Genomic DNA, 15773 nt, shown 5'->3' with positions numbered 1-15773 from the left:
GATCGGGGCTCGGCCCCGGGGCAGCTCCCCGGCCCGCAGGGGGCAGAGCAGAAGGGCTGGGCGGCTGCACAGGGCCGGGCTCGGTCACTTTTCTGCACCCCCTTCTCTTTTTTTGCACCCCTCTTTGCAAGCTTTTTATTGCACCCTTAGGCTGCGCGCACACACACACACACACACACACACACACACACACACGTGCGCCATTTCACCCCCCCCCCAAAGCATGGAGGGGAAGGAGCCCCAACTCTGCAAATGAGATCATGCAGAAGGGATCAAGCAAAGCAGAAGCTTGCAAAAAAAAAAAGGTGGGGGGAATAACAGAGACTAGCAAAGGACCCTCCCCCCCTTCCTGCAGAAGGGATCAAGCAAAGTAGAAGCATGCCAAAAGGGTGTGTGGGGTGGGGGGGGGAGCTTGCAAAAAAAAGAGGAAAGAGAGGGGAAAGAAGGGGGGGGGATAACAGAGCCTAGGAAAGGTCCCCCCTTCTTGCAAAAGGGATCAAGCAAAGCAGAAGTCTGCAAAAGAGAAGTGGGGGCAACTTGTAAAAAAAGGGGGGGACAACAGAGCCTAGCGGAGGATCCCCCTTCTTGCAGAAGGGATCAAGCAAAGCAGAAGCATGCAAAAAAAAAGAGGAGGGCAGAGGCAGCAAAGAAGCCCCCTTGCTGCCCCGACGTGGGCGGCCCAGGCTGGGCGGCGGTGGGGAGGGGGTGCACACAAACCTCCAGCATCCAAGTGGCCACCATCCTCCGCATGAAGGGCTGGATGTCCTTCTGCACGCACTTGAAGTAGGAGCAGTGGGGCAGATACCTCTCCTCCACGGTGAGTAGATTGTGCAAAACGCGGTCGTCGTAGAGCAAGTTGGGGTCAGGGAGAGCCCTCCTCATGGGATCCACCTCGCAGCACAGCAGCTCCATGTTTCCTAAGAGAGCTCCCTCTTTCTGGGATGGAAAAGTTGTTTTTTGGGGGGGGAGGGGGCGGGGGTTGGGGAAGGAGAGGGGTAGAGGAGGAGGGTAGGTGGGTGGGAGGAAGGCAGCTCGCTCCTGCTTCCCTTGAAACTTCTCTCTCTCCCCCTCTTCCTCTCTCGCTCTCCTCGATTTCTAGCCTAAAGTTGAAGCGAAGTGACGCAAGGCGGCGGGGCAGGCAGCGCTGGCGCTCGCGGGGCTGGAGCGCGGCGGCCGGGCAGACGTAACAGGCGGCGCCTTCCTCGCCGCGCTCTGTCCTCTCCGGGGTAGCGAAGGGCCGGGAGGCCCCGGCGCAGAGGGGACATGCACAGCCCCCCTCTCTCTCTCTCTTACACACACACACACACACACACACACACACACTGTGTGTCTCTCACACACAGCCTCTGACAGTGTCACACACAGTCTCATACACACACACAATGTGTGTCTCTCACAGCCTCTGACAGCGTCACACACACAGTCTCACTCATACACACAGTGTCACACACGGTCACGCACACTGCCACCCACTCATGAACACAGCCTCCCACTCATGCTCATACACACCATGCCTCACACTCACACACACATCTCACGCTTATACACACACACACTGCCTCACCCACTCATATACACAATGCCTCACACTCACAGACACACACACTCACACAGACACACACTGTGTGTCACACACACACTCTCTCTCCCCCCCTTACTAGCAGCTTCCCCCTTCCTCCCTCCAACCTTCCCCTCCGCAGTAGCCAAACGGGGTCTCTAGTCATTTCTCGCCAGAGGAAACTGGCTTCCTAAACACCCGGGGCTTTCATTTTGCGGGGGAGGGAAGTCGTGAAATAGGAAATGTCCTTACTCGGTGCAGCTCTCGCAGAGGAGCTGGTGCTCACAGGGTCAGTTCTCCAGCTCCCCTCTCCTCCCCCCTCCCCAAATGAGTCTTCTCATCTGCAACCGGGAGACAACAGTCACACTTTGCTCGCCAGTGAAAGGCAAACCAGAAGGTGACAAAAGCAGAGTCCCGAGGCTGTGCTGGTGGCTGTATATACTTTGCAACGCTGATGTCTGGAGGGAGCTAGCAGTGGCCACAATGCAGCTTCCTCGACTGTGTGTGTGTGTGTGTGTGTGTGTGTGTGTGTCGCCCAGAGCTGCTCTACCAGTGCATGCTCACACGCTGATATAACTTTCTAGGAAACACGGAGGGGGGGCAGGCGGAGGAGAAGGGGGAGGAGGACTGGTCCCGACTTCCACCCTTCGCCGCTGCGCGCTGCATGCAACACAGCTGTTCTCGCTGCTGGCCAGGCCGCTGCCCCGCTGCACGGGCCAAGCCCTGGGCTTTCCCGGCTCTGATTCATTTGCTTTCATAGTCACTCATGCTCTGGCTTCTTTTGGCGTGTCTTACATTGTCCCCAGTTGCCCAGGGATGTGTAACTTTTCCCCTACGGACAGAGACGCACAGCGCCCCCCCGCCCCTCTCCCTCTGGGGCCAGGCAGCGGTGGGGAGGGTGCGTGGGGTTTGCTCGGTCCCTTGCAGCAGCTGGACCCCATAGGGTCCTATGGGGAAATGCAGATGGGGCTGCAGGAGAAGGAAAGAGGTGGGCAGGCAGGGGATACATGATGCCTGGGATGAGCCCGGCTTCTCGCGATCCCTTCCTCCTCCCCCCAAGGAAGATGGAGGTGGGGTGGAAGGAGCGAAATATCACTTTAAAAGTGTGAGTTGAGAGTTTGGGGAGCCGCTTCCCCTCCCTCTATTTGCATAGCCAATAGCTCTGGGGCTCTCGCTGCTGCGCGCTGATTGTTACTGGGCAGATTATATTTTAAGGAAGAAGCTGTCCCTCCCTACATCAAAGAAACTCAGCAAGGGGGGGAACCCACCCACCCACCCGCTACTGACCTCACCCGTCGGGGGGGATTGGGATTTCATCTCCCGCAACTCAATAAATCCATGCAATTAGCGACTGCGGCGTGAGCCTGCAGCCAGCCCCGCCAAACTGCGGGGCAAACCGAAACAGCCTGCCCTGAGGCTGGAGCTGCTGTGATAGATTAGGAATCAAGGCATAAAGACAGCTATAATAATAATAGTAATAATATCATCATCATTATTATCATCGTCGTCATTATCACTATAAATAGCAATATGATTATTGCAATCGAGACACACGGGACTGGGGGGCTGGTCATAAAGAGATCATAAAGATGATCATTATCATCATCATCATTGTCGTCATTGTCATTATTACTATCAGTATTCTTGCATAGAGGCACACAGGGCTGGGGGGATGCCCCAGACAGGTTAGGAATCAAGTCATAAAGAGAGTTATTAGTAGTATTATCATCATTATTATCATCGTCATTATCATTATTAATATCAATATTATTATAGCAATAGAGGCACACAGGGTTGCCCCAGATGGTTTAGGAATAAAGTCATAAGGAGAGTTATTATTATCACCATTATTATCAATATCAATATTATTATAGTATAGAAGCACACAGTGCTGGGGGGCTGCCCCAGACTAGCCAGATGTTGAGTCGATGATGCCCGTGTTTCTTTTATTAAGAAACACCCACCCGCCTCTGGACTCCAACCCACAGTGCGGCTGATTCTTGCTGGGCCGGCAGAGCCCTCCTCCTGGGAGACCCTCCTCATTTTCTTTGCCAGCTCCTCCCCAAAGGAGCAGGGGGCTGCGGCCGGGTGCGCATCCAGGAAACCCCGGATGCAGGCACCCGACAAATCGCAGTGGCACTACATTTCCCCCCCTCCTGCCTCCTTATAATGGCATCAGCTGGGCGGTTGTCAATCAAAAGTCCCCGGTAGGAAGCGGTGGACATAGCTGTGTTGTGCAAAGCCCGCATTGTATTCTGCCCCTGGAGAAAGGGAAAAGGGAGGGAGCTTTCCCCACCCCTGCACATACACTGAGGTCTATGAACTAGGAGCTATTAAAAAGCGGCATGCTACTCAATGAAAGGCTCTTTAAACTCCCCCCATTCATTCCCCCTTCCCTATTGCCCGCCTGCTCCTGTAAACAGGGAGCGCGTTGTGTCAATGGCACGTTTGCCTTCTCCAAACTCATCGGAGTGAATTCATAAACGCCCTGCTCCAGCTTGGGAGCCCGAACAAGCCAGGGCTTGTGCTTGAATTTGATTTTCACTGGGGAGCGGGGAGATGGATGTCCTTGTACAGATGTGACACTGATCAGGACAAAGGGGGAAAGACCAGTGACTTTGCAAAGGCGCTGGCTTTTCAGGAGGAAGAGGCAGGAGGGGTCCCGTGGGCACACAGCACACATCTGGAAAAGAAACGAGCACACATCTGGGGGTGTCCTTCACACACCAGGACAAGAAACGAGGTGACATCCCCCTCCTGTCATCTCCCCATGGATATTGCCCTCCAGTTTCAGGATCAAAGCGAGATCACTGGGGGGAGAAATCTTATTTTAAAAGCTTTCTTACTTCGGTGCCTCTCATTCAAAGTATTATATTTAGTTTTTTTGTTTTTGTTTTTTAATTTTTTTGTTGTTGCAAAAATGCTCCTCTCCCCGCCCTGGGAGCAAAGAGTTACCCGACTTCATGCCAGGGCAGGGACTGCCCAACCTTTCCTTGCAAGCCACCAAGTCCAAGCTCCTGCTTTCGGGTTCATGTCTGAGCCGCTAACGTGTGGTTCTCATTTTCCTCCGTCGGGTCGAGATGAGGGTTTTGTTTTGACTCTGGGTGGCCACGGGGCTTGCAGCTATGCCTACACCCGGAGACGCACTTCTGTGCTGTGGAGCAAAAAAAAAAGGTCATTTCTCCTCACTGCTTTGGGAGTTTCTTGCTCAGTTTCAGACCAAAGCTGCACCAGCCACTTGGTTCGTAATGTGGTCTTTATGCCCATGGGCAATCCGTTTTTAGGCTGTTATTATTATTATTACTTTCTTAATACATCACATTTTGAGACAGCAGATGTTTTAACAGTCTCAGTTTGGAGATTATCGAGTGCCATATGTTAAATAGCAAGTCCCCCATCCCCCCCTAAAAAAAAAAAAAAAGAAACCCCCTTCTCGCGCACACACTCCCTTCTTTTGGCGGGTTCAGAGCATAAATGATTCAATCAAACGCTGTCAGAATATATATCTTTGTATGCCAACACCTTATAAAGTTGACACCAGTGTCTGGAAAGGTTGTGGGGAAGATCCTCCCCCCTCCCAGTGTCTAAATCACTCCCTGCAGCGATGTCTCCAGTCCAGCTGCAGCCCGCACCATGCTGGATTTTCGCGGAAATTCAACGTCATCCTGCCAGCTCACGTGGGAATCATTTTTCCTCGGGAAAGCGGCGCCTATTGCTGCTGCTGCTGCACAGTGTTATAGTATGTGATGCTGGAAGCCACACGCTCTGTACTGGAGGGGGTGCTGTGCTGCTCTTAGTGCTGTTGCCATCCTGTGAAAGGCAGCGATCTGATCAAAAAAAGCGATTGGCATCAGTTTTAGGAACGTCCTCCTCCCCTGCCCCCCCCCTTGCAATAATTTTCCATTCACTTTGAGTACCGTTATCCCTTTATATTAATAATCAGGAGCAGAGCAACTATGAACTGGACCAGATGCTCCTGATTAATATTAATCCTAACCTCTATAAAACTATGTTAGGGGCTGGAAGGGACCTCCCTTTATATTAATAATCAGGAGCAAGGTCCCTTCCAGCTCCTAACATCTATGAAACGATGAACAACACAGTGATAAAAATGCTATTTTATTATTTGCAGGGTTTTTGGTTGTAGCTGTGCTGGTCTAAGGACATAGGCAGGTAAGGTGCTTTGGGTAGATGTGATATCTTTTATTAGACCAACTGAGTAGGTGGAAAGATGTTCTTTGCAAGCTTTCAGGCACAAGCACCCTTCTTCAGGCATAGGGAGTCTCTGTTGTTCTTCTGAGATCGCCAAGGAATGAATCGAGCTAAAAGTGTGACAGGAGGTCTAATAAAAGAGATCACATCTACCCAAAGAACCTTGCCATTTTATTATTTAATGTTCCAGAAAATAAGGGAGGCTCTTCCTTTTTTGCCTTCTGCATCTTTCTAGCTTAATTTATTACCCTTGTTTATTATTATTTCAACTCCTCCCCTAGCAAATACAAGAAAAGAGACAGTAAAAGGGGACTGCGGGGACACAGATCAAATTTTGAATCTGAACCTAAGGTACAAAATTTAGGAGGGTAACTTCTTTTTTTGTAAATGTCCAGTGGGCACAGATATTTTTCTTGTAGTTTATTTGTTTAAACCAAAGACAGCCTTCAGCAATGCTTGTAATATGAACACTGAGCAATGGAATACTAGGATCTGAAAACGAGGCTGACTGGAAGCCAAAAAGAAACAGATTAATATACTTTCATTGTTTAAGTTAAGAGAAATGCAAAAAAAACACAAAACAAGACCCAAATAGCATGATTAATGCCAAATAAACTTGAACATATTTTAATTTTGCTGATCTAGAATATTTATTTATTTATTTTTTAAATATATAGCTGACTTTTACTTTTTCTGAAACAAGCTTTGCGTTTTCTACCCAAAAGAGGCAGCATACTAAAAATTCAACCGTCTAACCTTCTGGTTCTTAGTTGTTTGTACCTATAATAAGATTGAAAAAAACTTACGAACAGTGTGCATCTCCTCCATATATTTACCAAAAATATTTCTATTTGTACAGCTATTTGTAGACTCTAATTATTTTATTTAATTTTCATCTGTATCATTTGAACTGTAATCTTTATAGAAAATCATTATTGCTGCAAGCAAAACGTGCCCTCAGTACCATTTTTTGGCTGTACTTGGATGATGATTTTATATAGGTATGACAAGTGAAGTGGCAGATGATAAATGGATGAAGTGCTGATAAGAGTTTAATGCTTTCTTAATTTATTCTTCCTTTCCATTTTATGCAAAATATACCTGTTACATCTTTTCTCTAAATTGTGTATCAGACCTTTAGGGTAGGAATGGTCTTTTACTGGTTTTGTACCATGCCCAGTGCAATGGATACACAATCTTTATAAAAAATATTTAAGTTAGACTGGAAAGGAATCCAACAAACATCTGAAAAACACTCCTTCTGAAAGACTTAAAAGAAACTCACTTAATTTAGTTAGGTTATCTAAGAGAAGCTCAGGAGATCACTTGATCACAGTCTACAAAGATGTACATGAGGAAAAGTTTTCTGATGCTCAATGGCTTTTTAATGGAGCAGAAAAGGTATAACAAGAATTCAGGGTTAGAAGGTGAAGCTAGAGAATTTCAGACTAGAAGCAAAGGCACACATTATTAACAGTCAAGGTAATTAATCATTGTCATATCTCATTTAGTGATAGGGCAGGTTCTGTATCAGTTTAAGTCTATAAATCAAATCTGGACAACTTTCTAAAAGGTGCAGCATAGTTTACACAGGAGTTACAGATTTGATGCAGACATTTCTGGTGAGATTCCATGGCCTGTGTTACACAGAGAGCCATGTGAGATGATTTTACAATGTATGTATCCTAAGAACATGTATAGAATCTATAATTTCCAATAACCCAAACACTTGCATAGTCAGGTATCAATTCTACAGGTCTAACTGAACTCCCAGATAGATTTGCTTAATGAGGGCTAAAAACTATCCTTGATTGTCTCCATTAGACAATATGTATCTTGCTTTGGAATTAACCATATTCTGCTTAAGTTTACTGTGTTGAGAGCTTCATTCCTCAAGTGTGCAGAGTGATTTCCACTAGGTGCTGGGTGTATGATCCCACACTTGCTGAAGTTAGTGGCAAAGTAATTTCAGTCATTTCAACAGAGCAGGAACAATCCCCAGGTTCCCTCAACATCAGTGAAATCAGGAGCAACTGAGAACACTCAGCAACTTCTAGGACTGAGCAGGAATTGGAGTGAGCTGCTTCACATACTTTTGAGAGTGAAAGACTGGCTTTTACAGCAGATACTTGAAAGAGCTGGTGCACTTGTGATGAGACAGTATTGGAGTGTATTCTTATACCTTGTCCAGTAATGATGATGATGTCAATTCCAGTTATACCATGAACAACCTGAGTGAACTTGGTCAAGAACTTTGTTTTTTTTCTGTACCTCAGGTCTTTACCTATAGGGGGACTAAAGGGTTCTGGCTTGCCTCATAAGGCTAATATAAGGATATACATCCAAAGATGGCACAGCACTCAGATTCTGCAGTTATGGCAGCCAAATATGCACCTAAGGTAGACATCATTAAGTACTAGGCTACAAACTTGTCTGTTATCACAGACTTCCTCAGCTGGGCTTTGGATTCCATTCTACAAATTCTGCTTTGTTTACTGCACAAAAACCACAGTACATCATTGAAAAATCAGTTGGTGTGTATTTATTTGGGAAGGAAGGGGGTGAATGATACTTCTGATAGTGTTCTTACATACAGCATTTGTAAGAACATTACTGGAATACTGCATCCACCTCTGGTGTCCATCATTTAATAAAGATATTGGAGAAGATAGAGTCCAAACAGGAGCTCCAAGAATGGTCTGCAATGTGGAAAACATCTTTTCCAACAAGACATTAAAGGATCTCAGATCTATTTAGCTCATGGAAGAGAAGGTTAAGAGGTGATTTATTCAGGGACAGCAGTATTATACAAGCAACAGAAGCGATTTTGCTCTTCTGTCATCTCTTTTTCCCTTGGTATATCTTCTCTCTGATTCCCAGGTGAGATTGTCTTTTACAGCAAATGAGGCATTGTGCATCCTGACAAGATGCAAAATATTTTATGAAGAATATCAGGATCTAGGCTGAGAAATGCTAACAAAATATTTGTGTGCTTCCCTGTGTTCTGAAGATACTACATGTAGAGGACAAATCCGACATTTCTACTCCTTGTTTTGTAAAGGAAGTGAATATAGAATAGACTGACTAGTTTTTCAGGCATGAAGGGGAGAACCTTTTCTCCTTCTCCGGCATTTACCTTATTTCTGTTGTAAAAAATGACAAACCCCCCCCATCTATTAGAAAAAGATTAGTTTTACAAAAAATTTGGTTTGCATGACTATTGACATAGAACTCAGAATTCCTCCTTTGCCATTCCTGGGTCCATGAACTTCTCCCCAATTCCTTGAAATTAAGTATTCTCATTAACTCAGTAAAACATCAAACGGAACAAGCAAAGTCTAATTGTTGAAAAAAAAAAAAAAAAAAAAAAAATCACTCCAAATCCCCACAGCCTGGAGGACATTAAGTAATTATTTACAAAGCAACATTTTTGTTTGCACAATTAGCACTCTGATTATAATTAAATATTGGTTATATATTATTACTGGGTTCTGAGATGATTAGACCATCATCTTTCTAGGTTGCAGATGTGGTCAGTAACTGAAACCACCATGATGACAAGTGCAAACTGTGAACCTAGCATTATTGTTATCATTGGTATTATCATAATTATTGTTGTTGTTATTATCTAGATGAATGTCCCCCTTACACCTAGAAAGGTTCAGAATGCCTTTTAATAAATTAAAAACAAGTTCTCAGATAAGAAGTGACAAGACTCCCCAAATGACACCCCAAAACTTGCAAACTTTACCCCATCCCACTTCCTTGGGTATTCTTCAGGAGAGCAAACACTCCAGTCTATTACACAGGACAGCAAATCATCTCAACTGCTCTTCCCGGGTCCCATTCACACCGAGGTATACAAAACCTCTTCTCAGCCCTACCTCACACCTAGAAGAGATCCCTCCCTCTCTCTCTGTAACAGGGGTTGAGGGGAAAGGTCTAGCAGGCTGCTGAGCAAGGGCCAGCTGCAGAGAAGTAAGCAGTCTAAAGGCAGATAAAAAAGAGGAGCTACAGGCAACTATATGAGAAAAGACACCCCTACAATAAGCTACAGTGGCAGTGCTTTAAGCAGGCAGGAAGGTAAAGAATAAGTGAAGGACAGCTGAGCTGACTAGCAGATTAGAGCAAACTGAGTAATAGACTAAATAGAAACCCCTGGGTCAGTTAAGGGTCATGTCATCAGAAGAGATGGAACCCAGCCTACAAAAAATCAGGCCTCTGAAATGCAGAGCTTAGTCTGGCCCTGAATGCTGAATAGGGAAAAACTCCTAGAAGTTTGAGCTGCCATAACAGGCAATTTTTGCAATGCTAATACCCAGGAGAGAGTCAGCAGATATAGGGTAGGAGTTGGTTGGGACCTGGAGACCCAAAAGAGCTTTGAGATTGTGTTTGAATACAGTTTGTTTGCTTTGTATTGGCTGGTAAAACTCATGCTGAGATATAGCCATGAGTGGCTAAAGGGAAGATGGGAGGAACCATTGTGGGGTCTGGGAAGGCACTCTGTATCTTGACTTAGTGCCCAAGAGACTACTACAGAGAGTGAGTCTTGCTTGGGAGGGAGAGCCCTAGTGATATGGGTAGAGAGAAGCATAGCATTTAAGACCCCACCCAGGTTCTTATGAGACAGCCTCTGAATGCTCCTAATAACATCAAAAAAGGAGTGCCAGGTGAGAGTGCAGGAGAAGATGGCTGGGATGGCCCAAAGCACTTAAGTAGCCCTCAGTGGATTGCTGGAAGCTGCACATCAAGGTGAGGAAACTAAGGCCTTGTTGCACCCTCCCAGATGTCTCTGTCAAGCCCAACCCTTTGTATTCCTTGCAGTACAACAAGGACAAATGCAGATTGCTGCACCTAGGGCATAAAAATATCCAGCGCACCTAGTAGCTAGGAAATGACCTTCTCAGCAGTACAGAAGCAAAAAGAGATCTCAGAGTCCTAGTGGACTCCAAGATGAACATGAGTGATCAGCGTGACAAAATCATCAGCAAAACTAATGGCACTATATCATGCATCAGCAGATGCATGACAAATAGAACTGAGGAGGTGATACTTCCCCTCTATGCGGCATTGGTCAGACAACAGTTGGAGTACTGCGTCCACTTTTGGATGCCGTACTTCAAGAAGGATGTTGATAGACTCAAAGGTCCAGAGGAGGGCCACTTGTATGGTTTGGGACTTACAGAACAAGCCCTATAAGGAGAGCCTGAGGGACCTGGACTTCTTCAGCCTCCACAAGAGAAGGCTGAGAGGTGATCTTGTGGCTGCCTAAAAATTAATTAGGGGGATGCAGCAAGGGATTGGAGATGCCCTCTTCACCAGGGTGCCTTGTGGAGTAATGAGGAACAATGGTTACAAACTGACAGAGAGCAGATTTAGGCTAGATATCAGGAAAAACTTCATTACATGAGGGTGAGGGTGGCCAAATTTTGGGATGGGCTTCCAAAGGAGGTGGTGCTCTCCCCTACCTTGGGGGTCTCAGAGAAGGCTGGATAGGCATCTGGCTGGGGGCATCTGACCCCAGCACTCTCTCCTGCCCAGGCAGGGGGTTAGACTTGATGATCTGTTGAGGTCCCTTCTGACGCTAGCATCTATGAATCGTGTTTCCTACATGGGGTCTGTGATTGTCCCCCCAAAATGCATAAATGCCCCCCTTTTCCCCCAACAAACACAACATTCCATAAAACATAACATTATTCTCCATTTCCATCTCAGCCTCTGGCAAAGGGCACCCCTGAGTATCACCTCAAGGCTCATCTGTCCAGAGAGGCCTGCTAGCTCTGTAAGGATACAGGCTGGCTAGGTCCTTCCCCCTCAGTTCAAGTGGCAAAGATAGTGGACTGGACCCTGACCCTCTCACAGAGGGGGTTATAAACATAAATAGAATAGTAAATATTATAGTACATGTTTAAACTTGCATAAGTAGTAGTCTGGAAAAGTAGAATAAGAATCTGTTAATCAAGGCCACTAATATTAGGTTAAGCCATGTGTGTTGGACTCATTTGTGGAGTAGGCTGGATCCGGACTATAGGACTTCTCATGGGCCAGATGATTTGCAAGTGGTAGAGGTTTCATTAATCCTTGTTGCTGCTACAATCATTGTATCAGCACAGCTCTGGAGCTCAGGGAGTTAATATAACCACCACTCACCCCTCCCTTTTCCCCTGCTCTCAAATTTAGTTACCTGTGGCAATTAAAACCTCCAAATTCAGCAGCAGGGAATGGGGAATGGGAGCAAGTGGTGACAGCATTAGCTCCCTGGTTTCTGGAGCTGTGGCAACAGGCCCTGTGGACTGGATTCCACCTGTGGAGGTGGGTTGTCCAGGTGTTTGATGCTTCTGGGGCTAGGCTGTGTGTGAATAATTGTTTCTTGGAAAGGGCTTAATAACAGTTAAAAGTAACAACTGGCATTTTACCTTTTCATGAGAAGGTTCAAACTATATGTAGTCAGCTAGAATCCTATTGAAATAATAATAATGTATCTTTGTTAATTGAAAATACTGAGATGGAAATGTATGATCATTTATTGCCAGCCATGGCCATTTTCAAGGCACCTATGCCAGGCTACAGAAACGTGGCTAAAGCAGGAGGTCTAAAAGTCTGTTTCTGAGTGACCACCGACTAAACCTTTGTAGATGCACCAGCTAGCCTTGTCAGCAAAGAAACAAAAGCAGCTTACATATCCAGCAAAAGGCCTGAAAAAAGACATTATAAAAGAAGGGCTTGAAAGAAATAATCCAAATACATTGTAGCATAACTTTAGTTTGAAGATATTAGTGGTAGTGATTGATGTAGCCAAATGTACTGGATACAGTTTTGAAGTTTCTTAGTATGATCCAAGTGTTGTTGTAGCTGTGATGGCTCAGAATATGTCCTCAGACTTGAGGAAGGGCATCAGATGCCCAAAAGCTTGGCTGAAGGCTCTCCCAACTAGACAGGTGATTTAATAAATATACCACAAAAAAGCCTAGCCCCTTGGACATATTAGAGGTAAGTTGTAGAAATAAAACAGCCTTGCCAGTGGAAAACATAAACCAAGGTGAAAAGAAAACAGGACAATGGCAAGTGGCATTGTGTGATGGTAAAGGAAGGAGATAAGAAATCGTCCCTTCTGGAACTATAACGTTCACAAGGCCCAAAGAGGACCTATCCTTAAATAATTAATTTTTAAATTATTGGGGTGAGAGAAATCATATTACATGCAATAATGATGCCACATTTAAGTCAATATTAGTGTCTGTTTTAATTCATTTTTTGTAATGTAATATTTTAATCCCATGATGTCATGCTAGGCATCAGCACAGTACAAGTGAAAAAGAATAATTTATTTTTAAACTTTATTAAAAAAATAAAGCAATCTAATGTTTGGTGAATTCTTATGATAGCTTATACAACCAGATATTTTAGCTGTTTTTTGGTTGATCTCCCTATACTTTTTCAGAATGCAGTCAATCAGACTGAGCAAGTTAGTGTACTTGGAAATGAGGAACTTTCTTCAGGGAAAAATCCCATACACCTGCTAAACTAATGGGCTAGGGACAGAGATTCATAGATTTCATAGACATTAGGGCTGGAAGAGACCTTGGAAGATCATCGAGTCCAGCCTCCTGGCCCAGGGGCAGGAAGTCAGCTGGGGTCACAGGATCCCAGCAAGATAAACATCCAAATGTCTCTTGAAGACGTTCAAAGTAGGTGCTTGAACCACCTCTGGCGGCAGTCTATTCCAAACCTTGGGGGTTTGGACAGTAAAGAAGTTCTTCCTTATGTCCAGCCTGAAATGGTCATGGAGGAGTTTGTGACCATTCAACCTGGTCATCCCTTGGGTGCTCTGGTGAACAGACGTTCCCCCAGATCCTGGTGAGCACTCCTGATAAACTTACTGGTGGCCACCAGATCACCCCTGAGCCTGCGCTTTTCCAGGATGAAGAGCCCCATGGCTCTCAGCATCTCTTCAGAAGTTCTGTTTTCCTGACCCTTGATCATGCGCGTGGCTCTCCTCTGCACTCTCTCAAGCTTCCCACATCCTTTTTGAATTGTGGAGCCCAAAACTGGACGCAGTACTCCAGCTGCAGTCTCACCGAGGCTGAGTACAATGGGAGAATGACGTCCTGGGATTTGCCTGAGAAGCATCTATGGATGCAAGCCAGCGTTTTGCTCACTTCACTAGCTGCAGCATCACATTGATGGCTCATGTTCATTTTGTGATCAATCACGACCCCCAAGTCCCTTTCACCTGTAGTCTAGCCACCATAGCACTGCTGAGCCTATAAGCATGCTGCAGGTTTTTCTTCCCAAGGTGGAGAACCTTGCATTTTTCAGTGTTAAACACCATCAGGTTCTCATCCGCCCATTTCCTGAGTCTGCCAAGGTCAGCCTGGATCACCTTCCTGTTCTCAGATGTGGATGCTTTACCCCAGAGTTTGGTGTCGTTGGCAAACTTGTCCAGTCTGCTTCTGATACCAATGTCCACATCATTAATGAAGATGTTGAATAGTGTAGGTCCAAGGACAGAGTCTTGAGGGACCCCACTGGTCAAGCGTACCACAACAACTGACTTCCATCAACCACCACCCTCTGGGTCCGACCACGGAGCCAATTCCCCATCCAGCAGATCATGGTGAGGCCAAGGCCACAGTTAGCCAGTTTTGCTAAGAGGTGATCATGGGATACCAGATCGAAGGCTTTTTTTAAAGTCAAGATATAGGACATCAATCTCTTCTCCCTTGTTCAGGTGATAGGTCACTGTGTCGTAAAAGGAAATAAGATTGGTCAAGCAGGACCTACCCGTGCTGGCTATCGCTCAGGATGTTGCCATCAGCCAGTCTGTTAAGAATGGCCTCTTTGATAATTTTTTCTAAGACCTTCCGCGAGATAGAGGTCGGGCTGGTGGGCCTGTAGTTTGCCGGATCCATGTTCCTCCCTTTCTCTTAAGTTAGGCACCACATTGGCCTTCTTCCAGTCTTCGGGCACTTCACCAGAGCACCAGGAGTTCTTGAAGATCCGTGCCAGGGACTGAACTATGATGCTAGCCAGTTCTTTGAGTACCCTGGGGTGTAAACTGTCAGGGCCGGCTGACTTGAAGGTATCCAGCCTCTCAAGGTGTTCCTTCACGAGGTCAGCACTGATGGAGGGTAAGGGATCTCTCTCACCTGGGCCTCCCTGTCCCACCATGGGCCGGGGCGTCCCATGGGACTGATGAAAGACCAATGCAAAGTACCCATTTAGCAAGTTGGCTTTTTCCTGGGAGTTGGTTGTCAGTTGTCCCATCTGGTTTAGCAGGGGTCCGATGTTGCCCTTGCTTTTCCTCTGGCTCCCCAGATATCTAAAAAAGGACTTTTTATTGTCCTTGATACTTGTAGCTAGTTGGAGTTCTGTCACAGCCTTGGCTTTCCTGGTTCGCTTCCTGCAGATCTGGACCAGTGCAGAATATTCCTCCTTGGAGGTGGATCCCATCCTACATCCTTTGTAGGTCTGTCTTTTTAGATGCAGGAGGTCCACTAGTTCTCTGGAGAGCCAAGGGGGCTGCTGTGCCCTTTTGCTGCCTTTCCTCCGAGATGGAATTGACTTCGCTTGTGCATCCAGAATTGCTTCTTTGAGAAGCAACCACTCGTCCTGAACTCCCCTCCCCTTTGGGTTGTGGCCCTTTAGGGCCTCACTGACAAGCTTCTTGAGCTTGTCAAAGTCAGCTTTCCTGAAGTCGAGGACTTCTGTATTGCTGACTGACTTGCCAGCTTTACGGCAGATGGTGAAGGTGATCAGCTCATGGTTACTGTCACCCAGCTGCCCTTCAATCATTAGGTTGCTGATTAGGTTGTCCCCCATTGCCAGAACCAGGTCAAGCAATGCTTTACCTCTCATCAGCCCATAGAATTCCTGCATCAGATAGAGCTCATCCACGCACAAGAGAAAGCTTTGCGACCACTTGGATTTGGCTGGGGGCTCTTCCTACGAGATGTCTGGGTAGTTGAAGGCTTCCATGATAACCATGCACCGGGAGCATGCA

The 15773-nt window shown here is 46.2% G+C and overlaps 1 protein-coding gene and 2 long non-coding RNA genes across 5 annotated transcripts in view; 1 reads left to right on the top strand and 2 right to left on the bottom strand.

The window, feature by feature from the left end:
* Positions 1-1620, bottom strand: part of CCND2 (cyclin D2) — a 51453-nt gene extending 49833 nt beyond the window's left edge. The window contains exon 1 of one of the 2 annotated variants that reach the window (XM_019482194.2): positions 718-1620. In XM_019482194.2, the coding sequence (XP_019337739.1) occupies positions 718-912 (195 nt within the window). In that variant the 5' untranslated portion in view covers positions 913-1620. The remainder of the gene's footprint in view (positions 1-717) is intronic. The other variant, XM_006261541.4, reaches the window with a different exon arrangement.
* LOC109281893 (uncharacterized) overlaps positions 733-15773 on the top strand; it is a 93271-nt gene continuing 78230 nt past the window's right edge. The window contains exon 1 of the long non-coding RNA XR_002088677.2: positions 733-817. This is a non-coding gene — a long non-coding RNA (uncharacterized LOC109281893). The remainder of the gene's footprint in view (positions 818-15773) is intronic.
* On the bottom strand, positions 2875-10083 carry LOC132250228 (uncharacterized). 2 transcript variants are annotated; one of them, XR_009461875.1, is made up of 3 exons: positions 9522-10083; positions 5081-5385; positions 2875-4712 (listed from the first exon to the last, which is right to left on the bottom strand). It is a non-coding gene; the product is annotated as an uncharacterized LOC132250228 (long non-coding RNA). The 2 variants fall into 2 exon arrangements; XR_009461876.1 differs by having other exon boundaries at positions 5191-5385.

Source organism: Alligator mississippiensis, chromosome 4 (assembly GCF_030867095.1).
Source record: "Alligator mississippiensis isolate rAllMis1 chromosome 4, rAllMis1, whole genome shotgun sequence".
Taxonomy (NCBI): Eukaryota; Metazoa; Chordata; order Crocodylia; family Alligatoridae; genus Alligator; species Alligator mississippiensis.
The sequence above is the reverse complement of the archived record's forward strand: the minus strand, read 5'-3'. Positions and strand labels throughout refer to the sequence as shown.